The following is a 25,955-nucleotide window of genomic DNA, read 5'->3' as shown; positions in this document are numbered from 1 at the left end:
CTGACTAGCTCGGATAACTCCCTGGCTTTCTCCTCCAGGAGAAACACCTTTTTCTGGACTGTGTCCAGAATCATCCCTAGGAACAGCAGACGTGTCGTCGGAGACAGCTGCGATTTTGGAATATTTAGAATCCACCCGTGCTGTCGTAGAACTACTTGAGATAGTGCTACTCCGTCCAACTGTTCTCTGGACCTTGCCCTTATCAGGAGATCGTCCAAGTAAGGGATAATTAAGACGCCTTTTCTTTGAAGAAGAATCATCATTTCGGCCATTACCTTGGTAAAGACCCGGGGTGCCGTGGACAATCCAAACGGCAGCGTCTGAAACTGATAGTGACAGTTTTGTACCACGAACCTGAGGTACCCTTGGTGAGAAGGGCAAATTGGGACATGGAGGTAAGCATCCTTGATGTCCAGGGACACCATATAGTCCCCTTCTTCCTGGTTCGCTATCACTGCTCTGAGTGACTCCATCTTGATTTGAACCTTTGTATGTAAGTGTTCAAATATTTCAGATTTAGAATAGGTCTCACCGAGCCGTCTGGCTTCAGTACCACAATATAGTGTGGAATAATACCCCTTTCCTTGTTGTAGGAGGGGTACTTTGATTATCACCTGCTGGGAATACAGCTTGTGAATTGTTTCCAATACTGCCTCCCTGTCGGAGGGAGACGTTGGTAAAGCAGACTTCAGGAACCTGCGAGGGGGAGACGCCTCGAATTTCCAATCTGTACCCCTGGGATACTACTTGTAGGATCCAGGGGTCCACTTGCGAGTGAGCCCACTGCGCGCTGAAACTCTTGAGACGACCCCCCACCGCAGCTGAGTCCGCTTGTACGGCCCCAGCGTCATGCTGAGGACTTGGCAAAAGCGGTGGAGGGCTTCTGTTCCTGGGAATGGGCTGCCTGCTGCAGTCTTCTTCCCTTTCCTCTATCCCTGGGCAGATATGACTGGCCTTTTGCCTGCTTGCCCTTATGGGGACGAAAGGACTGAGGCTGAAAAGACGGTGTCTTTTTCTGCTGAGATGTGACTTGGGGTAAAAAAGGTGGATTTTCCAGCTGTTGCCGTGGCCACCAGGTCCGATGGACCGACCCCAAATAACTCCTCCCCTTCATACGGCAATACTTCCATGTGCCGTTTGGAATCTGCATCACCTGACCACTGTCGTGTCCATAAACATCTTCTGGCAGATATGGACATCGCACTTACTCTTGATGCCAGAGTGCAAATATCCCTCTGTGCATCTCGCATATATAGAAATGCATCCTTTAAATGCTCTATAGTCAATAAAATACTGTCCCTGTCAAGGGTATCAATATTTTCGGTCAGGGAATCCGACCAAGCCACCCCAGCGCTGCACACCCAGGCTGAGGCGATCGCTGGTCGCAGTATAACACCAGTATGTGTGTATATACTTTTTAGGATATTTTCCAGCCTCCTATCAGCTGGCTCCTTGAGGGCGGCCGTATCTGGAGACGGTAACGCCACTTGTTTTGATAAGCGTGTGAGCGCCTTATCCACCCTAAGGGGTGTTTCCCAACGCGCCCTAACTTCTGGCGGGAAAGGGTATAACGCCAATAATTTTCTATCGGGGAAAACCCACGCATCATCACACACTTCATTTAATTTATCTGATTCAGGAAAAACTACAGGTAGTTTTTTCACACCCCACATAATACCCTCTTTTGTGGTACTTGTAGTATCAGAAATATGTAACACCTTCTTCATTGCCCTTAACATGTAACGTGTGGCCCAAATGGAAAATACGTTTGTTTCTTCACCGTCGACACTGGAGTCAGTGTCTGTGTCTGTGTCGACCGACTGAGGTAAATGGGCGTTTTAAAGCCCCTGACGGTGTTTGAGACGCCTGGACAGGTACTAATTGGTTTGCCGGCCGTCTCATGTCGTCAACCGACCTTGCAGCGTGTTGACATTATCACGTAATTCCCTAAATAAGCCATCCATTCCGGTGTCGACTCCCTAGAGAGTGACATCACCATTACAGGCAATTGCTCCGCCTCCTCACCAACATCGTCCTCATACATGTCGACACACACGTACCGACACACAGCACACACACAGGGAATGCTCTGATAGAGGACAGGACCCCACTAGCCCTTTGGGGAGACAGAGGGAGAGTTTGCCAGCACACACCAAAACGCTATAATTATACAGGGACAACCTTTATATAAGTGTTTTTCCCTTATAGCATCTTAATATATATAATCATATCGCCAAATAAGTGCCCCCCCCCTCTCTGTTTTAACCCTGTTTCTGTAGTGCAGTGCAGGGGAGAGCCTAGGAGCCTTCCCACCAGCATTTCTGTGAGGGAAAATGGCGCTGTGTGCTGAGGAGAATAGGCTCCGCCCCCTTTTCGGCGGGCTTCTTCTCCCGTTTTTCTGAGACCTGGCAGGGGTTAAATACATCCATATAGCCCCAGGGGCTATATGTGATGTATCTTTTAGCCAGTATAGGTATTTCATTGCTGCCCAGGGCGCCCCCCCCAGCGCCCTGCACCCTCAGTGACCGCTGGTGTGAAGTGTGCTGACAACAATGGCGCACAGCTGCAGTGCTGTGCGCTACCTCATGAAGACTGAAAAGTCTTCTGCCGCCGGTTTCTGGACCTCTTCACTCTTCGGCATCTGCAAGGGGGTCGGCGGCACGGCTCTGGGACCGGACTCCATGGCTGGGCCTGTGTTCGATCCCTCTGGAGCTAATGGTGTCCAGTAGCCTAAGAAGCCAATCCATCCTGCACGCAGGTGAGTTCACTTCTTCTCCCCTAAGTCCCTCGTAGCAGTGAGCCTGTTGCCAGCAGGACTCACTGAAAATAAAAAACCTAACAAAACTTTTACTCTAAGCAGCTCTTTAGGAGAGCCACCTAGATTGCACCCTTCTCGGCCGGGCACAAAAATCTAACTGAGGCTTGGAGGAGGGTCATAGGGGGAGGAGCCAGTGCACACCACCTGATCCTAAAGCTTTTACTTTTGTGCCCTGTCTCCTGCGGAGCCGCTAATCCCCAAGGTCCTGACGGAGTCCCCAGCATCCACTTAGGACGTCAGAGAAAATGGCATTACCCACCGGCTCCAAGCAGTCTGGAGCCTGGTACAGATGGAGCCAGGCTTGTCTTGGCTTCTCTGCTGCGCCAAGGCACACCATGGTTTATTAGCATAAACCCTTCATCTATTGTTCTCAGCTACAATACAATACAGAGAGAACAATACATCAGGGGATTAAGGGGTATATTCAATTGCGGTCGAATTGCCGGAATTGTCGGAAAACGGGGCATTTTCGACACAAAAAACCTGTCGAATTGGATTCGACAATTCAATACAGTACTTTTCGACAAAAAAACTGCCGTTTAATTTTCGACTTTTTGCAATTCAACATTTTTCAATTCGACATGTCTGCAATGTTAAAAATGCGGCTTTTCGACAAAAGTATATTCAATTGAAGAATGTCGATTCGACAACAGTGCTTTTCGACAGTCATTTCGTCAATTTCATTCTGCCTCATTTTTCAGTCGTGATCTAATAACATTTTTTAAAAACATGCATTTTTTGGTGCTTTTTTGATTGCTAATAGCATATCTATTTATATTTGAAGGGATTATCTACTTAGTTTGTCTATTTATGAGCCACAAGTATTATTTGCTGACTACAATAATATGGAGAGATCAGTGAATGTTTTTCAGTTGGAAGGGGTGTGAAATGGTTAAAAATCCTGAAAAAAATTGCGTGGGGTCCCCCCTCCTAAGCATAACCAGCCTCGGGTTCTTTGAGCCGGTCCTGGTTGTAAAAATATGGGGAAAAAATTGACAGGGTTTCCCCCATATTTTAACAACCAGCACCGGGCTCTGCACCTGGTCCTGGTGCAAAAAATACGGGGGACAAAAGACGTAGGGATCCCCCGTATTTTTAACACCAGCATCGGGCTCCACTAGTCAGAGAGATAATGCCACAGCCGGGGGACACTTTTATATTGGTCCCTGCGGCCCTGGCATTAAATCACCAACTAGTCACCCCTGGTCGAGGTAACCTGGAGGAGTGGGGACCCCTTAAATCAAGGGGTTCCCCCCTCCAGCCACCCAAGTCCAGGGGTTATGCCAGAGGCTGTCCCCCCCATCCAAGGGCGGCGGATGGGGGGCTGATAGCCTTTTGTGGGGTTGCGAGGTTATGTGGGGTCACTCTTGTGGTCTACCGCTGACCGCAAAGTTCCCACCATTGGATATAATTGAGCGCCTATGCGCTACATTGTATCTCGAGTGCGCCGCCTGACTGACAGTTCAGGCGCGTACAGCCAATCAGGAGAGTGCCATGACGTGGCGCTCCCTGATTGCTGAAGGGACCCTCTTTGACAGCAGTCACGGGGGGTCCCGCCAGTCGGGAAAAGGGGTCCCATGTGTAAACATGGGACCCCTTTCAGTGCGTGGTTTGTGTTTTTCGTTTTTTTTATTTTGCCAAGTACGTGGATTACAAACAGAAGAGGACCGATCTATACTGGATTGTTGTGAGTATAATTTTAATTACAGGTACCCCTGGATTCTACTGGAGAAGAGGACCGACTCTTCGTGTCAACATAGGTAAGTATGTATGTATGTTGGTGTGCATGTATGTAATAAAGTTGTACTATCACGGTGTGTGTGTATTGTTTTTATTTGGGTATTTTTTGTGTGGTAGAACAACAGGTACCAGCGGGCCCATTCCCCCCCCCGCATGCTGGTACTTGTGGTTCTCCAAGTACCAGCCTGCGGGGAGGCTTGCTGGGACTTGTAGTTCTGCTACAAAAAACAATATTCTTTTTTTTTGTCACAAAAGGCTATCAGCCCCCCATCCGCCGCCCTTGGATGGGGGGGACAGCCTCTGGCATAACCCCTGGACTTGGGTGGCTGGAGGGGGGGAACCCCTTGATTTAAGGGGTCCCCACTCCTCCAGGTTACCTCGACCAGGGGTGACTAGTTGGTGATTTAATGCCAGGGCCGCAAGGACCAATATAAAAGTGTCCCCCGGCTGTGGCATTATCTCTCTGACTAGTGGAGCCCGATGCTGGTGTTAAAAATACGGGGGATCCCTACGTCTTTTGACCCCCGTATTTTTTGCACCAGGACCAGGCGCAGAGCCCGGTGCTGGTTGTTAAAATATGGGGGAACCCCTGTCATTTTCCCCCAGTATTTTTACAACCAGGACCGGCTCAAAGAACCCGAGGCTGGTTATGCTTAGGAGGGGGGACCCCACACAATTTTTCCCAGGATTTATTTAACACTTTTGTGCTGTCCATGAAGTCGAATCCAGGCCGCCCACTATTCGTCAATTGGTCCGTTTTTCGACAGCGGGACTGTCGAATCCGTTATTTATTGAATATGTCGAATTTGGGTCCCAGCGGGAGGGTATCGCCTGTCGAATTGTGTTGAATCCAAAAACGGTCAAATTCACACCGGAATTCGACCGCAATTGAATATACCCCATAGTCATTATAGCAGGGGATTAAGTCTGACTGCCCTGGCTCAATTAATCCTACTAAAGGCCAAGATAAAGATGGCTCCATCTGTACATATAGAAATGCGGTAAAAACCCAGAAAACTAGGATTTTCAGGGATTTTATCTAATTTTAGGCTTTAGTACATCCCACCCCCTGCACTTTCAAATCTCAGATGAGCACAGTTTACACTCTAAAGGCACACTTTCAGAGGAAAGCAAAATTATAGGCGCACATCAAACAATTTCATGAAAACATATAATAAAGTCACATGCAATAAAGTCCCGCTTTTCTGGTTATACAAATGATGCTAAACTGAGCAGTATTTTAGCAGTAAAATGAATGGGTTTTCATGTGACATCTTACCCAGCATACATATTTTCTGGAAGATCTGCAAATTTAGAATCATTTCCCTGTAAGGGGCGGCAGCAAAGACAGGTAAATGCGCAGAACTAGGGGGCATATCCACAAATAAAGTTGCCTGATTTGCCACTTGGATACTCTTATTGCAATTAAACTTTAACCCTTAATATACCAAGCCTACCTCGTCAACGTATGTTAACAAGCTGGGGTCTTCAGAGGACCTCCCATTGGTGGTCATTCCGAGTTGATCGCTCGTTATTTTTTTTTTTCGCAACGGAGCGATTAGTCGCTAATGCGCATGCGCAAAGTAAATTTGCTATGCAGTTAGGTATTTTACTCACGGCATTACGAGGTTTTTTTCTTCGTTCTGGTGATAGTAATGTGATTGACAGGAAGTGGGTGTTTCTGGGCGGAAACTGGCCGTTTTATGGGTGTGTGTGAAAAAACGCTGCCGTTTCTGGGAAAAAAGCGGGAGTGTCTGAAGAAACGGGGGAGTGTTTGTGATGTCAAACCATGGAACGAAACTGACTGAACTGATCGCAGTTGCCGAGTAAGTCTGGAGCTACTCAGAAACTGCTAAGAAGGGTCTATTCGCAATTCTGCTAATCTTTCGTTCGCAATTTTACTATGCTAAGATTCACTCCCAGTAGGCGGCGGCTTAGCGTGTGCAAAGCTGCTAAAAGCAGCTTGCGAGCGAACAACTCGGAATGAGGGCCATTGTTCTGTCTAAATTCTCAACTACTAAATTTACTAAAATTATGTTTTTGGGGTTTCTGAAGGGACACGTTCTAGTAAGGGTACGACATTTAGCATAAAATATTTTGTTTATTTATTTCAAAAGTAGTTAGCCTGTAAAAGCCATATGTTCTTCTTCATTACAGTGTGTACATTTTTACATCCGATTGCATACTGTATATTCTTGTAAAAAGGTTATATTATTTTACTACGGTAACAATACATCACTATTCATGTGTTGTCATCGCTACAGTCCTTAGCACGTGTCACAGTGGTGTCTGTTTCCCTGGGTCCCGGTGGGACCCCAATTGTGTTTTTTATTATGTTACCTATTTTTGAAAGAACATTTTATAAGCCTAATTACACAGTATTTATCTTAATCCGATGCGGGACACATAGAAAAATCAGGAGTAAATAGATACGGCAGGGTAAAAGAAAAAAATAACATCCTGGGGTCCTCAGAAGACCCCCCCCCTTGGTATACTAAGGGTTAATACAAGTCACTCAAATAGAAAGAATGAATATTTAAATATTTACATACTAAAGTTCACAGTAACAGTATACGTATAACATACAGCCAGACACCGTAACTAACGTTTCTTTTATATGAGGACTTGTCTTTTAGGCTACTGCAAATGGGCTAGCTGTAACCCTCCCTGCTAATGTGTCAGTGGCTGCCCCCCCTGCTCAGAGAAATGGGACATACCTGATCAGGTTACAGTAGGTACCATGTTATGTTGCGTGACACATTTCATTGTTTGGCTTGTAACCCGTATCATAAAACTCCCAGCTCTGAGGATGAGCAAGATAACAGCAGTCGTGCGGAACTGATATCTAGGATTATGGAATCCTCTCTCCGCAGCTTGGGCCAGTCAGGACTGGCAGGGCAGAGTAAAATAACACATTAAAGGCTGCATATCACATAGGCTTCAGGATTCACGGAGCCAGACAGAGAATTAAGTTGTTTCCAAGTTTCCGCGGAGAGACCCAGATGCTGCGTACTGTACATGCTCCAATGCAAATAGTGGGATTACAGTGTGACTCCCGTACTTTCACCCTTTATTGTCCGCTAGCTGCGTTTGATGATTAGAAAAGGAAATAAAGCAGGTAAAGTATTAAACTTGTACTACAGTTCTGCTTAGGTCTGATGCATTAGGTTCAGGCTGCCACAAGGGAGGGTTAGGGGGCCGTGAGGAAGGAGAGGGGGGTTAGGTTTAGGCTGCGGGAGGGGGTGGGTTAGGTTTAGGCTGCTACAAAATAAGAATTTACTTACCGATAATTCTATTTCTCATAGTCCGTAGTGGATGCTGGGGACTCCGTCAGGACCATGGGGAATAGCGGCTCCGCAGGAGACAGGGCACATCTAAAGAAAGCTTTTAGGATCACATGGTGTGTACTGGCTCAGTTAGGTACTGTGCCCGGACGAGCGTACACAATAAGGAAGGATCTTGAATCCCGGGTAAGACTCATACCAGCCACACCAATCACACTGTACAACTTGTGATCTGAACCCAGTTAACAGTATGATAACAAACGAAGTAGCCTCTGAAAAGATGGCTCACAACAATAATAACCCGATTTTTGTAACAATAACTATGTACAAGTATTGCAGACAATCCGCACTTGGGATGGGCGCCCAGCATCCACTACGGACTATGAGAAATAGAATTATCGGTAAGTAAATTCTTATTTTCTCTAACGTCCTAGTGGATGCTGGGGACTCCGTCAGGACCATGGGGATTATACCAAAGCTCCCAAACGGGCGGGAGAGTGCGGATGACTCTGCAGCACCGAATGAGAGAACTCCAGGTCCTCCTTAGCCAGAGTATCAAATTTGTAAAATTTTACAAACATGTTCTCCCCTGACCACGTAGCTGCTCGGCAAAGTTGTAATGCCGAGACCCCTCGGGCAGCCGCCCAAGATGAGCCCACCTTCCTTGTGGAGTGGGCCTTTACAGATTTAGGCTGTGGCAGGCCTGCCACAGAATGTACAAGTTGGATTGTGCTACAGATCCAACGCGCAATCGTCTGCTTAGACGCAGGAGCACCCATCTTGTTGGGTGCATACAATATAAACAACGAGTCAGATTTTCTGACTCCAGCTGTCCTTGAAATATATATTTTTAATGCTCTGACAACGTCCAGTAACTTGGAGTCCTCCAAGTCGCTAGTAGCCGCAGGCACCACAATAGGCTGGTTCAAGTGAAAAGCCGAAACCACCTTAGGGAGAAAATGAGGACGTGTCCGCAGTTCTGCCCTGTCCGAATGGAAAATCAGATATGGGCTTTTGTACGATAAAGCCGCCAACTCTGAAACTCTCCTGGCTGAAGCCAGGGCCAGTAGCATGGTTACTTTCCATGTAAGATACTTCAAATCTACAGATTTGAGAGGCTCAAACCAATGAGATTTGAGAAAATCCAAAACTACGTTTAGATCCCACGGTGCCACTGGGGGCACAATCGGGGGCTGTATATGTAGTACACCCTTGACAAAAGTTTGTACTTCAGGCACTGAAGCCAATTCCTTCTGGAAGAAGATTGATAAGGCCGAAATTTGAACTTTAATAGACCCCAATTTGAGGCCCATAGACAATCCTGCCTGCAGGAAATGTAAGAATCAACCCAATTGAAATTCTTCCGTTGGGGCCTTCTTGGCTTCACACCACGCAACATATTTTCTCCAAATGCGGTGATAATGTTGTGCGGTCACTTCCTTCCTAGCCTTAATCAAGGTAGGAATAACTTCCTCTGGAATGCCCTTTTCTTTTAGAATCCGGCGTTCAACCGCCATGCCGTCAAACGCAGTCGCGGTAAGTCTTGGAACATACAAGGTCCCTGCTGAAGCAGATCCCTTCTTAGAGGTAGAGGCCACGGATCCTCCGTGAGCATCTCTTGAAGTTCCGGATACCAAGTTCTTCTTGGCCAATCCGGAGCCACTAGTATTGTTCTTACTCCCCTTTTCCGAATAATTCTCAGTACTTTTGGTATGAGAGGCAGAGGAGGAAACACATACACTGACTGGTACACCCATGGTGTTACCAGAGCGTCCACAGCTATTGCCTGAGGGTCTCTTGACCTGGCGCAATATCTGTCCAGTTTTTTGTTGAGGCGAGACGCCATCATATCCACCTTTGGTTTTTCCCAACGGTTCACAATCATGTGGAAAACTTCCGGATGAAGTCCCCACTCTCCCGGGTGAAGGTCGTGTCTGCTGAGGAAGTCTGCTTCCCAGTTGTCCACTCCCGGGATGAACACTGCTGACAGTGCTATGACATGATTTTCCGCCCAGCGAAGAATCCTTGCAGCTTCTGTCATTGCTCTTCTGCTTCTCGTGCCGCCTTGTCTGTTTACGTGGGCGACTGCCGTGATGTTGTCCGACTGGATCAACACCGGCTGACCCTGAAGCAGCGGTTTTGCCAAGCTTAGAGCATTGTATATCGCTCTTAGCTCCAGTATATTTATGTGAAGAGACGTCTCCAGGTCTGACCATACACCCTGGAAGTTTCTTCCCTGTGTGACTGCTCCCCAGCCCCGTAGGCTGGCATCCGTAGTCACCAGGACCCAGTCCTGTATGCCGAACCTGCGGCCCTCTAACAGATGGGCACTCTGCAACCACCACAGGAGAGACAACCTTGTTCTTGGTGACAGTGTTATCCGCTGATGCATGTGCAGATGCGATCCGGACCATTTGTCCAGCAGATCCCACTGAAATGTTCGTGCATGGAATCTGCCGAATGGAATTGCTTCGTAAGAAGCCACCATCTTTCCCAGGACTCTTGTGCATTGATGTACTGACACAGTTCCTGGTTTTAGGAGGTTCCTGACCAGTTCGGATAACTCCCTTGCTTTCTCCTCCGGGAGAAACACCTTTTTCTGAACCGTGTCCAGAATCATTCCCAGGAACAGCAGACGTGTTGTCGGGGTCAATTGAGATTTTGGAAGATTCAGAATCCACCCGTGTTGCTGAAGCACTACTTGGGTTAGTGCTACACCGACTTCCAGCTGTTCTCTGGACTTTGCCCTTATCAGGAGATCGTCCAAGTAAGGGATAATTAATACGCCTTTTCTTCGTAGAAGAACCATCATTTCGGTCATTACCTTGGTAAAGACCCGAGGGGCCGTGGACAAACCAAACGGCAGCGTTTGAAACTGATAATGACAGTCTTGTATCACGAACCTGAGATACCCTTGGTGTGAGGGGTAAATTGGGACATGCAGATAAGCATCTTTTATGTCCAGGGACACCATGAAGTCCCCTTCTTCCAGATTCGCTATCACTGCTCTGAGTGACTCCATCTTGAACTTGAATTTCTGTATGTACAGGTTCAAGGATTTCAGATTTAGAATAGGTCTTACCGAACCGTCCGGCTTCGGTACCACAAATAGTGTGGAATAATACCCCTTTCCCTGTTGTAGGAGGGGTACCTTGACTATCACCTGCTGAGAATACAGCTTGTGAATGGCTTCCAATACCGTCGTCCTTTCTGAGGGAGACGTTGGTAAAGCAGACTTTAGGAACCGGCGAGGGGGAGACCTTTCGAACTCCAACATGTAACCCTGAGATACTATCTGCAGGATCCACGGGTCCACCTGTGAGCGAGCCCACTGATTGCTGAAAATCTTTAGTCGACCCCCCACCGCTCCTGAGTCCGCTTGTAAAGCCCCAGCGTCATGCTGATGGCTTTGTAGAAACCGGGGCGGGCTTCTGGTCCTGGGCAGGGGCTGCTTGCTGCCCTCTCTTACCCTTTCCTCTGCCTCGCGGCAGATAAGACTGTCCTTTTGCTCGCTTGTTTTTATAGGAGCGAAAGGACTGCGGCTGAAAAGACGGTGTCTTTTTCTGTTGGGAGGGGGTCTGAGGTAAAAAAGTGGATTTGCCGGCAGTTGCCGTGGCCACCAGATCCGATAGACCGACCCCAAATAATTCCTCTCCTTTATATGGCAACACTTCCATATGCCTTTTGGAATCCGCATCACCTGACCACTGTCGCGTCCATAAACTTCTTCTGGCAGATATGGACATCGCACTTACTCTTGATGCTAGAGTACAAATATCCCTCTGAGCATCTCGCATATAAAGAAACGCATCCTTTAATTGCTCTAGAGTCAATAAAATACTGTCCCTATCCAGGGTATCAATATTTTCAGTCAGGGAATCCAACCACACTACCCCAGCACTGCACATCCAGGCTGAGGCTATTGCCGGTCGCAGTATAACACCAGTATGAGTGTATATACTTTTCAGGTTAGTTTCCAGCCTCCTATCCGCTGGATCCTTGAGGGCGGCCGTATCAGGAGACGGCAACGCCACTTGCTTTGATAAACGTGTGAGCGCCTTATCCACCCTAGGGGGTGTTTTCCAGCGCGTCCTAACCTCTGGTGGGAAAGGGTATAATGCCAATAACTTCTTAGAAATTAGCAGTTTTCTATCTGGGTTAACCCACGCTTCATCACACACGTCATTCAATTCCTCTGATTCTGGAAAAGCTACAGGTAGTTTTTTCACCCCCCACATAATACCCCTTTTTGAGGTACCAGCAGTATCAGAGATCTGCAAAGCCTCCTTCATTGCCGTGATCATATAACGTGTGGCCCTGTTGGAAAATACGTTTGTTTCTTCACCGTCGACACTAGATTCATCTGTGTGAATACAGTACCCGTGTCGATACCCGTGTCGACTGACTGAGGTAAGGGACGTTTTACAGCCCCTGACGGTGTCTGAGACGCCTGAGCCGGTACTGACTGGTTTTCCGGCCGTCTCATTTCGTCTACTGACTTTTGTAATGTACTAACATTATCACGTAATTCCATAACTAAAGCCATCCATTCCGGTGTCGACTCCCTAGGGGGTGACATCACCATTACCGGCAATTGCTCTGCCTCCACACCAACATCGTCCTCATACATGTCGACACACACGTACCGACACACAGCAGCCACACAGGGAATGCTCTAATCGAAGACAGGACCCCCTTAGCCCTTTGGGGAGACAGAGGGAGAGTTTGCCAGCACACACCAAAAGCGCTATAAATGTATATAAACAACCCTAAAAGGTGTTGTTTTTGTTATAAGCGCTTTTAATATATAAATATCGCCAATTTATGCCCCCCTTCTCTTTGTTACCCTGTTTCTGTAGTGCAGTGCAGGGGAGAGTCCTGGGAGCCTTCCTCACAGCGGAGCTGAGCAGGAAAATGGCGCTGAGTGCTGAGGAGAATAAGCTCCGCCCCTTTTCCGGCGGGCTTTTCTCCCGGGTTTTGAGAAATCTGGCCTGGGTTAAATACATACATATAGCCTTAATGGCTATATGTGATGTATTCTTTGCCACTAAAGGTATTTAATATTGCTGCCCAGGGCGCCCCCAGCAGCGCCCTGCACCCTCCGTGACTGGTCAGTGAGAAGTGTGTAGCAACAATGGCGCACAGCTGCCGTGCTGTGCGCTACCTTCATGAAGACTGAAGAGTCTTCTGCCGCCTGTTTCCGGACCTCCGATCTTCAGCATCTGTAAGGGGGGTCGGCGGCGCGGCTCCGGGACGAACCCCAGGATGACCTGTGTTCCGACTCCCTCTGAAGCTATGTCCAGTAGCCTAAGACTCCAATCCATCCTGCACGCAGGTGAGTTGAAAATCTCTCCCCTAAGTCCCTCGATGCAGTGAGCCTGTTGCCAGCAGGACTCACTGAGATTTAAAACCTAAAAAAACTTTTTCTAAGCAGCTCTTTAGGAGAGCCACCTAGATTGCACCCTGCTCGGACGGGCACAAAAACCTAACTGAGGCTTGGAGGAGGGTCATGGGGGGAGGAGCCAGTACACACCATGTGATCCTAAAAGCTTTCTTTAGATGTGCCCTGTCTCCTGCGGAGCCGCTATTCCCCATGGTCCTGACGGAGTCCCCAGCATCCACTAGGACGTTAGAGAAAGAAAGGTTAGGGAGCCATTGGGGGAAGGTAAGTATACTTACCTTCCCCCAATGGCCCCCTGGTACTATGCTATGTAGTTATGGTTGTGCACTTGTTTGTACTGCGCAGGCACCTAACTTACACCGCTGTCATTTCAGACAGAGAAGCATTGGGTGCAGTATATCAGGTCCCTGGGTCCAGAGGAGTCCGCACCACACCCTGCACAATGCCAGAGTCTACTGCCCGCACAGAGTCTTCTCCTCTCTTAAACCGCCCCTGTAAAGAAGAATGTATTAGCATTCGTGGTGAGTGACTGGGAGGCGGCTATTCAGACGAACGGAGATGGACCTTATAATGAGATTGTCGCGGGAGCGTTGCTGAAGTGTTTGCGTACACAGGCGCTTAATCATTCACATTGGAGGGCATACTCTGACGGGGAATCTGGAGAACCAGTGGGAGTCTCAGTCTTTACGCGGCTGTGCACCAGGGAAGGTTTTTGTAGCGCCATTTGCAGAAAGTCACAGACGTGCGACCGGTAACAGACATAGACATTCAGCGCTACCCCCACTTATCTCATGCAGACACCTACTATAGTTGTGATGCTGATAGTTTTTGCACTTAGGGAATGCTAGCAGAAATCTGAATGACAATGCCTGACCGCACGACCTAAACCCATGCCACAATTTGTGATTCCAGGATCTCATGAGCAACCAAAGATATACTTTACTTATTTATTGGATTACAGGGATGGGAGAGACTGTTATTCTAGCAATCAATAGTCTCAGAAATAAACTAAAGAAGCGTGAATAATTTCAGAGGGCATGATTAAACTAAATAACGAAGTCAGATCGCTAGGTCAATGTGATGGAATGAGAAGAGACAGACTAAAGGTAGAATAATCAGTGGACTAATAGGGAAATTGATAAACTGTGTCAGCCTGATCCAGACTGCTGCACAGAGTCATACGAGGAGACGCAGAAGTGAAATAAGGCTCTGCGAGACAGACGTCCCTGATCGCAGAGGAAAGGCAGCGTTGCAGAGCAGGGATCTGCAGATCTGCAGACAGTCCATTCCCATTAGGCGATGTGATACAACGTATACCACATAAGTGATGTTATTACACTCCGTGTGCGGCAAGACGGCTCTTACCACAAATTGCTTTGTATAAAAATCATTCTAGTCTCTCCTCTACAATGATATTTATTAAACAGAGTACGGCTCAACTGTGCCCGCTGATCAGCACCTGCTGCGCCCTGGTGACTGAGGTACATACATATGATATAAACATGTCGGGCCTGACCAGAAGACCCTAATGAAATCTATAGGTGCGTTATTGAGCCATTGATAAAAGCAGTCAGAAGATGATAACCTCGCTTGCAGCCGGGATGCGGTCGTGTGACAGGCGCTTGGGAATCCGGCGGTCGCCGTGCCAACGTCAGAATCCTGACCAATCTCAAATCCACATGCCGGAATGCCGACACACAGGGTCTATTCCCACTCATGGGTGTCCATGACACCCACGGAGTGGGAATAGAACCTGTGGCAAGCGCAGCGAGCCATTGAGGCCGCTGCATGGCTCATCCCCCCCCCCCCCCCCCATCCCCGCCATTCTGCTGCCGGGATCCTGCGGTCGTTATGCTGACCGCTGGGATCCCGAGTGCAAGCAAAACATTACCAACGCTTGTAGCCTAATAGTGGTCATCTGAAAGTATTACCAGGCCTCAACGATGATCTGGCTGCTAGAACCCTGGATCTTTACCCCTTTTCCCCCACTTTGATCCTCTTTACTTCTGGGATGGACCGCAGGGTCATATGGATAGATTTACTCATGCTTCTAAAAATGAAAAGTCATGGTGTTTCCCATAGCAACCAGTCAGATACCAGCAATAATTTCTGTATTGCATCCTAGAAGATGGTAGACAGAATTTGATTGGTTGATGGCCAACACCAAAACTTTCGCTTTAGCTTCACCACTTACTGTTTGTCATGTAAACTGGGCAGGACCAAATGATATCTCCCTGCAGACCTGTGAACCTTTCATGTTTCCCATGTGTATTATAAACATGTTGTGACTATTGTATATGTAAACACTTTGTCACATTTGTAAAGCATACCCCCCCCCAACATTTTAGACATAAACATCGGTACAAATTAGGAAAGGGGGCGTGGCCACGGGTGAAGGGTGTGTGACCACGCCCCTTTTCCTATAATTTCAACGGAAAAATGGAGAGTAAAAAATCGGTACAGACCACAGAAAAAAGGTACTGTGCCTGCCAAAAAGGTCCAGCTGGAGGGTATGGTAAAGTGTTGCAGCTGTAACAAGTTACATGTAGACTGAGTATAGATTGAATTGTGACTATGGGCCTGATTCAGATGTGGTTGGAGAAGTTATCGCCAGGGCCGGAAACAGGGGGGGTCAAAGGGGACACCTGTACAGGGCCCCAAGGGTACGTCGCTTAGTGCTCGGCAGGGATGTGAGCTGTCTATCGCTGCTGCTTACATGGAAGCAGCAGCGATCGCACTAATATGATAATGCAGCAGGAGGCGTCACTCCTTCTGCTGCGCTACTGATCCGAACTGCGACCAAGGATGCAATATCGGATCATATCCGGCACCATCGGCCGGCTGCGTGACCAATGGAGTTGCGCAAGCCAGTAGCCGCAAGTCCTACCTGGAGGCCAGGAAATCTCCATCCTCTGCCGGAGATCCTGGCCTCCTATCTCCACCACAACACCGGCGACACGCTTCAGTTTGGAGAAACAGAGGCCGTCGCCGCCCCCTCCCCACCTCCCCACCCCAAATGGCATCAGACTGTCATTTTCTGTCAGTCTGATGCTGTCTCTGCGTCCCGTGTCGCACAGTACATCAGTGTTCTATAGACCGTGTCAGGTTACACCCTCCAGGGGGGGACATAGAACATCATCATTCCACGTTAAATATCAGATATTTTGGCTGACCTACCAGAAGTCTCTGAAGTACGCTGGCTGCATTTCCTCTACACCTTCTGTAACATTTTGCAAATATTCCTTTTCCTAAAATAAAAGAGAAGATCCAATTTATGTGGAAGAGGTCACTGGTAACATGACAGGAGAGTTCTGAAATGTGATTGTCCCACAAGAATTTCAACCTGACAACGGGGGTCATTCAGAGGGTCATCTTCCCTGACATGTGGGGGGACGCCCAGCACGCATGTCAGTCCCCCCCCCCCCCCCGCACAAATACAAAAGCATGGCCGGGAGTTAATTGTTGCTGCCACTGGCCACAGCAGCTGTGTGAGACGTCACGCAGCCGCCGCGGCCCACCACCCCCAACGGTCCGGCCATGCCTGCGTTGGCCGGACCGCTCCCCCTAAGCGGCGGCTTAATGCCGCCGTTCAGCCCCCTCCCGCCCAGCGACCGCCTCTGCCTCAGAGGCGATTGCTAGGCAACGAAAGCAGCCATGCACCGGCGTAGTCCCGACCCGATCGCTGCGCTGCGACAAACTGCAGTGAGCGATCGGGTCGGAATGACCCCCAATGTCCCATACATAAAACGGTATCCGGACTCCAGGTCGACAACAAAAAGGTCGACACACCTTAGGTCGACACCAATTGGTCGGCACACCTTAGGTCGCCATGGACAAAAGGTCGACATGGAAAAAGGTCGACATGAGTTTTTCACGATTTTTTTCTTTTTTGGAACCTTTTCATACTTAACGATCCACGTGGAGTACGATTAGAACGGTAATCTGTGCCGAGCGAAGCGAAGGCACCATGCCCGAAGCATGGCGAGCGAAGCGAGCCATGTGAGGGGACGCGGTGCACTAATTGGGGTTCCCGGTCACTCTACGAAGAAAACGACACCAAAAAACCATGAAAAACTCATGTCGACCTTTTTCCATGTCGACCTTGTTCCTGTCGACCTTTTGTCCATGTTGAGCTAAGGTGTGTCGACCAATTGGCGTCGACCTAAGGTGTGTCGACCTTTTTGTTGTCGACCTGGAGTCCCAGACCCACATAAAACATTGTTAATAGAACAAGAAGATATACTGTAATGTATTTGGTTCTAAACATGGATATTCATAATGCCCAGACTTGGGCTTCCAGTTCTACTTTCGTGGAATTACATTGAAGAATTAAAAAACTTATTGTAAACAATTGAAAAATATATATTTTTCAATACTTTTACAGAAAATGCTATATTTATTAAATATTTGTTTTTTTTCCCTTTACCACACCCCGCTGTCGCCATCCTGGTTTGCATGGGGTAAGCTATAATTGGAGACCCTCAGTGATGGCTACCGTCAGTGATACTCGGGCATAGGGGGTCATTCCGAGTTGATCGCACGCTGCCGATTTTCGCAGAGCAGCGATCAGGTTACTACTGCGCATGCGTATGCATCGTTGCTGTGCAATGCTTTTCTATTGCGACGAATCCATTCGCACAACCAATCGCAAGGAGATTAACAGGAAGAGGGCGTCTGTGGATGTCAACTGACCGTTTTCTGGGAGAGGTAGGGAAAACGCAGGCGTGCCCAAAACGTTTGCAGGGCGGGTGTCTGACGCCAATTCTGGGACCGGACAGGCTGAAGTGATCGCTGCTGCTGAGTAAGTTCAGACCTACTCAGAAACTGCCAAAAACGTTTTCGTCCCGCTCGGCTGCACAAGCGTTCGCACACTTGCAAAGCGAAAATACACTCCCCTAGAGGCGGCGACTATCTGATCGCTGCTCTGCAAAAAATAGCTAGCGAGCGATCAACTCGGAATGAGGGCCATAGTCACCAGGTTGAAAAGAACTGTTTGTGTGATTAGGGCTATCACCACTTAGGGCAGGCTTTTTCAACAAGTGTGCCGTGGCACAGACCAGTTGCAAGGTGTGCCGCGGTGCCAGAGCAGCTTCCTGCACCTTCAGAATGAACTGTTGGCCCGGGCTCTTCTTAGAGTATCAGTCGTGCTCCGGCTATGACCTACTGTATGCCTTGAAAACAATGTGATATCATAGGTCACGGCCGCCGCGTCTCACCACCCACCCAGCCAGCCCACCCGCCTGCATACACATCTTCCAGTTCCCACCTGCATACACAGCTTTCCTTGCACACCCACACCCACACCTGCCCGACCGCCTGCTGCTCAGTATTCGCAGAACTCCACTATGAACAGCCCCCGCCACTGAGGGACAGGGAGGAGGACAGCTGATAATTTGTTATTTCATTTCTCCTGTGGGGAACAATAGGATTTCAATAGTATTTATGTGGGGAGAATAAGGATCTATGGGAGGAACAATGTGAATAATTCATGTGGGAAGCAATAGGATTTATGTGGGGAGCAACATGATTTATGTGGGGAGCAATGTAATTGTTTTTTCTGTGTAGGCCAATGTATGTGTCGATTTTTTTATTTTTTTTACTGTGAGGGCCAATGTGTGTGTTTTGTTGTTTTTTTGTCTGTGGGAAACTAATGGTGTGCCTTGGCAATTTTAAAATATTGTTCGGTGTGCCTCAAGTAAAAAAAGGTTGAAAATCACTGACTTAGGGGGTCATTCCGAGTTGATCGCTCGCTAGCTAGTTTTAGCAGCCATGCAAACGCTATGCCGCAGCCCACTAGGGAGTGTATTTTAGCTTAGCAGAAGTGCGAACGCTTGTGCAGCTGAGCTCTGCAAAAACAGTTTGTGCAGTTTCAGAGTAGCTCTGAACCTACTCAGCGCTTGCGATCACTTCAGCCTATTCGTGTCCGGATTTGACGTCATACACCCGCCCAGCGAACACCCAGCCACGCCTGCGTTTTTACAAACACTCCCTGAAAACGGTCAGTTGACACCCAGAAACGCCCCCTTTCTGTCAATCTTCTTGCGGCCGTCAGTGCGACTGAAAACTTCGCTAGAACCTGTGCAAAACAACAAATGCCGTACGTCACGCCTGCGCATTGCGGTGCATACGCATGCGCAGAAAGGCCGATTTTTAGCCTGATCACTGCGCTGCGAACAACGGCAGCTAGCGATCAACTCGGGATGACCCCCTTTGTACACAGAAATCTAATAAACAGCAAATCTGTACATTGAGGCCAAATTATATACAGAACCAGCCATTCACTGCTCACTGATACAGAACTAGCTGGCATTTGGTTCCAGGTACTTGCATTGTTTCCTATATTCAGAGGGCACTACCAGAACAATTTCATATCACTCCATTGCGGGGACAGCTACTCTGACCCCTACCACTAACACTTTGCTAATTGGAAGCTGCAAAACTTTACACTGCCGGGTTTGACACAGCAGTCACTGTAGTTTACGCGTGCACACTGCTGGAAATCTATTTCTACGAGGTACACTGGGTTCCGCAGGGACTACATCGGGGGGTGTAGAGATGGATCTTGATCCAGAGGCACCAACAGGCTAAAGCTTTAGATTGTCCCAGGATGCATTGGGGCCCCCTCTATATAACCCCGCCTCCAGGCACTATGAGCTCAGTTTTAGTTAACCAGTCCATTGCAGAAGCAGGTAAAAGAGAAGGCAGATGTTAGTCACATAGTACCGCGTTATCACGACAGGAGAAAGGACCAGCGGCTAATGCCATACAAACCCAAAGAAGCTAAGTGCGTCAGGGTGGGCGCCCTGTGGAACCCAGTGTACCTCGCAGAAAGCGATTTAACCATGGTAAGTCTATCATAAATCTCCTTTTCTGCAGCGGGTTACACTGTGTTTCACAGGGAATACACTGGGGTTGTCCTAAAGCAGTTCTTCAAGGGAGGGGATGCACCTTAGCGGTTATGAGAACACAGCGTCCAAAGGAAGCATCCTGGGAGGCGGAAGTATCAAATGCATAAAACCTAATGAACGTGTTCACTGAGGACCACGTAGCCGCCTTGCACAATTGTTCTACGGACGCGCCACGGCGGGCCGCCCAAGAAGGTCCAACAGACTGAGTAGAATGGGCCTTAATAGCAGCAGGAGCCGGGAACCCAGCCTGCGCATAAGCTTGTGCAATCACCATTCTAATCCATCTGGCCAAGGTTTCTTTATTCGCAGGCCAGCCACGTTTGTGGAAACCAAAAAGTACAAAAAGGGTATCTGACCTCCTGATAGAGGCAGTCCTCTCCACATAAACACGGAGAGCCCTTACCACATCCAAAGACCGCTCTTTGGAGGACAAGTTGGAAGAGCTGAAGGCTGGAACCACAATCTCTTGGTTAAGGTGAAAAGATGACACCACTTTAGGTTAGTAACCTGGGCGAGTTCTCAGAACTGCCCGGTCACGATGGAATATCAGAATTGGTGGACGACAGGACAAAGCGCCTAAGTCTGACACCCTCCTAGCAGAGGTAATAGCCAGCAGAAACAGGATCTTGGCTGTGAGCCATTTAAGGTCCACTGACTCAAGAAGTTCAAATGGAGACTCTTGCAGGGCATTCAGGACAACAGACGTTATATGCAGTACGCCCTGAGTGAATGTATAAACGTCAGGAATATACCCAATTTTCCTCTGAAACCACACCGACAAGGCAGATGTGTGAACCTTGAGGGAGGCCAGACGAAGTTCTAAATCCACACCTTGTTGCAAAAAAGCCAGAAGTCTGGAAGTACTAAATTTGTAAGCATCATAATTCTTAGCAGCACGCCAGGTGAAGTAAGAATTCCAGACCCTATAATAAATCCGTGCAGAAGCCGGTTTGCGGGCCTTTAGCATAGTTTGGATAACCGCCTCGGAGAAACCTTTGGCCCTCAGAAGTGAAGCTTCAAGAGCCACGTCGTCAAAACCAGTCTGGCCAGGTCCGGGTGGACACAAGGGCTCTGAACGAGAAGGTCTGGGCATTGAGGAAGTAAAAGAGGACGCTCTATCGATAGACCCTGCAGGTCTGAAAACCATAACTGTCGGGGGCCACGCTGGAGCGACTAGAAGTAGTATTCCTCCTTCTTGCTTGAACTTCCATAGTACCCTGGGCAGGAGTGACACTGGAGTTAACATGTAGGGCAGCCGAAAGTTCCATGGAATTGCCAGTGCGTCCACGAACGCTGCTTGAGGATCCCTTGTCCTTGATCCAAAGACCGGAACCTTGTGATTGTGTCGAAATGCTATCAGGTCTACATCTGGTAGGCCCCACTTGTTCACTAGGAGTTGAAAGACTTCCAGATGAAGATGCCACTCTCCGGCCTGTACGCCCTGATGACTGAGGAAGTCCGCTTCCCAGTTGAGGACCCCTGGAATGAACACTGCTGATATTGCTGGCAGATGGCGTTCCGCCCAATAAAGAATTTTTGATACTTTCAGCATTGCCATGTGGCTTCGAGTGCCGCCTTGATGGGCCTGTTCTGTATCAGAGGCAGGGCAAGAGTCAAAGCACTCAACACTGCCCGCAATTCCAGAATGTTTATCGAGAGGAGAGATTCCTCCATGGTCCACCGACCCTGGAGAGAGTGTTGCTCCAGCACCACGCCCCAACACCTCAGACTGGTGTTCGTAGTCAGGAGGACCTAGTTGGGAATCCAGAAGGGATAACCCCTGCTCAACTGTTGGTCCTGTAGCCACCAGCTCAGTGACAGACGAACCTTCAGAGTCAAAGAGATCATTTGAGACCTGATCCGATGAGGCAGGCCATCCCACTTGGAAAGGATTCAATTCTGTAGAGGGCGGGAATGAAACTGAGCGTACTCTATCATGTCAAACGCCGACACCATAAGGCCTAGTACTTGCATCGCCGAGTGTATTGACACTCTTGGGCGAGAGAGGAAGCATTGTATCCTGTCCTAAAGTTTCAGGACTTTCTCTGGAGATAGAAACAGTCTTTGGCTGTGTGTGTCCAGCAGTGTCTCGAGGTGCACCATGTTCCGAGCAGGGACCAGAGAGGACTTCTTCCAATTGTCAAGCCACCCGTGGGCTTGTAGGAAGTTTACCGTCAGTTGTAGATGACGGAGAAGGACATCTTGGGAGTTCGCTAGGATCAGCAAGTCGTTCAGATACGGCAGGATGCTGATTCCCTGACGACACAGATGAGCCGTCATCACGGCCATTACCTTGGTGAACAGCCGAGGGGCCATGGCCAGTCCAAACGGCAGAGCCTGTAATTGATAATGAAGGTTGCCAATAGCAAACCGCAGATATTTCTGATGCGATATGGCAATAGGTATATGCAGATAGGCATCTTGTATATCCAGGGATACCATAAAATCTCCAGGTTCCATGGCCAGTACAATCAAGCGCAGCGTTTCCATACAGAACTTGGATACTCTCACAAATTTGTTCAGTGATTTGAGGTTGAGTATAGGCCGGAAAGACCCATTCAGTTTCGTGACTAGAAACAGGGTCGAGTAGAATCCTCCGCCTCTCTGGGACAGGGGGACCGGCACTACCACTCCTGTATCCAGGAGGGAATGCACAACCAGGTGTAGAGCTTGCGCTTTCAACGGGTCCGAAGGGACAACCGTTGTTCGGAACTGGCGAGAGGGACGTCTTTTGAAAGAGACTGCGTACCCGTGAGAAATGACTTCTCGCACCCATGCGTCTGAAGTGGTCTTTAACCAGACCTGGATGAACTGCAGAAGTCAGCCTCCCACCCTGGGATCCACCAGGGGGAGGACCGCTCCGTCATGCAGCAGGCTTCGCTTGTTTGGAAGCAGGCTGACGGGCAGCCCAGGATTGTTTTGCATTGGGCTTAGTGGTTTTGGGAGCACAAGCTTGTCTCGGGTATGCCTGACCTTTTGCTTTTCCTTAAGATCGAAAAGAACGAAAAGTGGTACTCTTTGCCTTCTGTGTAGAAGGATTAGTATTTGGGAGAAACGCAGTCTCAGCAGCCGTTAAGTCAGTCACGATCTTATTCAGATCCACCCCAAATAGGATGTCTCCCTTAAAAGGGAGTACCTGCAAGGTCTTTTTGGAGTCTAGGTCCATCTTCCATGACCTCAACCACAGAATTGGGCGAGCCAGGATGGATGTAGTCAACGCCTTGGCCGCCATTACACCTGCCTCAGAGGACGCCTCCTGAATGTAATGGGAGGCGGTGGCAATATGAGACAGATATTGTCTGGCAGTGTCAGATATACCCTGAGGCAGCTCTTCCTCTAGTGCCTGAACCCATGCTTCAATTCCTTTTGTGGCCCAGGAGGCTGCTATAGTGAGTCTATGTACAGCACATGTAAGGGAGTAAATAGACTTTAGGCATCCTTCGACACACTTATCTGTCGGTTCCTTCAGTGAGGTGACAGTGGTGACAGGAAGAGTAGATGACACCACAAGACGGGTGACATGGGAATCCACCGGCGATGGATTTTCCCACTTGTTACACAACTCAGCGGAGAGAGGATAACGAGCTATCATCTTTTTAGACAGGGAGAATTTCTTACCTGGAGAAGACCAGGATTCCTTAGGTATGTCTACCAAATGGTCAGAATGTGGTAAGACTACTTTAGTTACCTTCTGATGTTTACATTTATCGGGCTTCTTAGACGCATCATCGATTTGTAGAATCAACTTAAAACCCTCCACCATGTCAGGGACTTCAACTTGCGTTGTAGTTTCCTTGTCAGAAGCGACTGTACCAGTGTCTAACGGATCAGTATACTCCACATCCTCATCAGAAGTATCATCTGAGATATTAGTGGATTGTGAGGAGAAGGCGGCCCGCTTAGATGACCCCTTAACCGCAGAGGGACGTGGGGAAGGTTTTTGTCTAACCAAAGATTGATTCAATTGTTGTATCTGGGTAGACAGAGTATCCGCCCAGGGTGGATTAACCATAGGGACAATATGTGGCTGCAATGGCACAGGAGGTCCCATAGGGGGCGTAAGGCATGTGACAAGCATATTAAGCATATTGGAGAAAGCCACCCAAGGTGGTTCCTGATTGACTACAGGAGCAGCGGGCTGACTGGGAGATGTGTGGCACATATTACACAGACCATCATTCATAGCTTCCCCCCACAGGCAAATCCCTGGCGCAAATGCTGCATGATACAGGTGCGCCCACAGATTTCACGCCCTTTGTGTTAGACATTTCAGTGAATGTAACCTCAGAGCGTATGAGTACGATACAGCTAGACAGAGTACAATACCTGCGAATAAATCCCCTAGTATGTGACTGCGTACACAGTACACAACACTAACGAATAAATCTGGTATTCTGTGACTGAGTACACAGTAGAATACACTTAGCGGTAAATACTGTGCAGCACTATATATGAGACCCTGACACACCTAGTCGTACAATATATTCTGGTAGTGGTACACTTGTTCTTAATTAATGCTGTCTTAAAATGACATGTAGAATACTTAAGTGTCTGTAGAATCACAGTGCTGATAAATCAAGCGGATTTACAGAGGAGACCTTGCCCTACAGTCCCGGAGACCAGTCGCAGCTACTGTTAGAAGATGGCGCTCAGCGTCTCAGTCAGGGAGTGAGGGAGAGTGTGAGGCAGCTCCAGGGCGGGAACACCAGCATAGATGGCGCCCGGAGCTGGGGTGGGGGGGGGGGGGGCTACAGGTCAAGCGCATTATCCCCTATGCTGGTCCTTGCCACCTGGTACTATGGAGCCTTATTAAAATTGGATACTGTATTATCCGACCTGTGCTCCCCTGCCCTGGTGGATATAGTGGGGTCCCTGTACGGTCACAGTGTCCACGCCAGCATCGCGGTCCATCTCCTGAGACCACGGCCGGAACGCGGTTTAATGGCGGGTCCCGCCCGGGGGACCCTCTTACCTCCTCCCTGAGAAGCAACCACGCGATCCAGGAGAGCGTCTGCGGTGGTCTCCGCCGCATGTACCCGGGAACAGAGCCAGTGGGAGTAAGCGACGCTGCTGGGCAAGTGATGGAGCTGCAGCACAGTATGTCACACTGACATATGAAGTCCTGCAGCCCTTGAAGTCTACTAAATAGCTTTTTTAGGGCTGCCTGCGCTGCTCCCCCTGTTAAGTGACCTGCTTATGCAGGCACCAACTCTAAAACTGAGCTCACAGTGCCTGGAGGCGGGGTTATATAGAGGAGGCCCTGCAATGCATCCTGGGACAGTCTAAAGCTTTAGCCTGGTGGTGCCTCTGGATCAAGATCCATCTCTGCACCCCCCAATGTATTCCCTTTGAAACACAGTGTACCCCACTGCAGAAATGAGTGATACCTAGGTAATGAATATGTCTGACACTTCATTCCTTTAAAAGTAGGTGAAAAATAAACTTGTACTAGCCAGCTACTTTTATATTGCATTAAGATGTGACCTAGGCTGCGCTCCCCTGCCAACCCCCCGATTCAAAAGGAATTTCCAGGTGTACAATTTGCTCCAACGTACTTGATTCAAGTTGTGAATCAGCTACATAGCTACACACAATGAAACCATATCTGTTTCACATACAGTAGCGGATCTTGCTACGGGCACACAGGATTTTTGGCCGGGGCGCCGCCTTCCGGAGGGCGCCGGCCCCATCCGGAGGGCGCCGCGCCATGGCAAGATCCACTACTGTTGGTCAGTGCCCCCCAGTGCTGTGCGGCGCTGTGAAGGAAACTAGACGGGTAGACGCTACCCGTCTAGTCTCCCTTC

At 48.7% G+C, this 25,955-nt stretch overlaps 1 protein-coding gene across 8 annotated transcripts in view; it reads right to left on the bottom strand.

The window, feature by feature from the left end:
- Positions 1 to 25,955, bottom strand: part of LOC134927192 (transient receptor potential channel pyrexia-like) — a 513,867-nt gene that overhangs the window by 147,491 nt on the left and 340,421 nt on the right. For all 8 annotated transcript variants that reach the window (XM_063921321.1, XM_063921322.1, XM_063921327.1 and 5 more), the window contains one exon: positions 16,421 to 16,491. In XM_063921321.1, the coding sequence (XP_063777391.1) occupies positions 16,421 to 16,491 (71 nt within the window). The remainder of the gene's footprint in view (positions 1 to 16,420; positions 16,492 to 25,955) is intronic.

The sequence above is a fragment of the Pseudophryne corroboree genome, chromosome 5 (genome assembly GCF_028390025.1).
Source record: "Pseudophryne corroboree isolate aPseCor3 chromosome 5, aPseCor3.hap2, whole genome shotgun sequence".
Classification (NCBI taxonomy): Eukaryota; Metazoa; Chordata; class Amphibia; order Anura; family Myobatrachidae; genus Pseudophryne; species Pseudophryne corroboree.
This window is presented reverse-complemented; position numbering and strand designations above follow the sequence as displayed.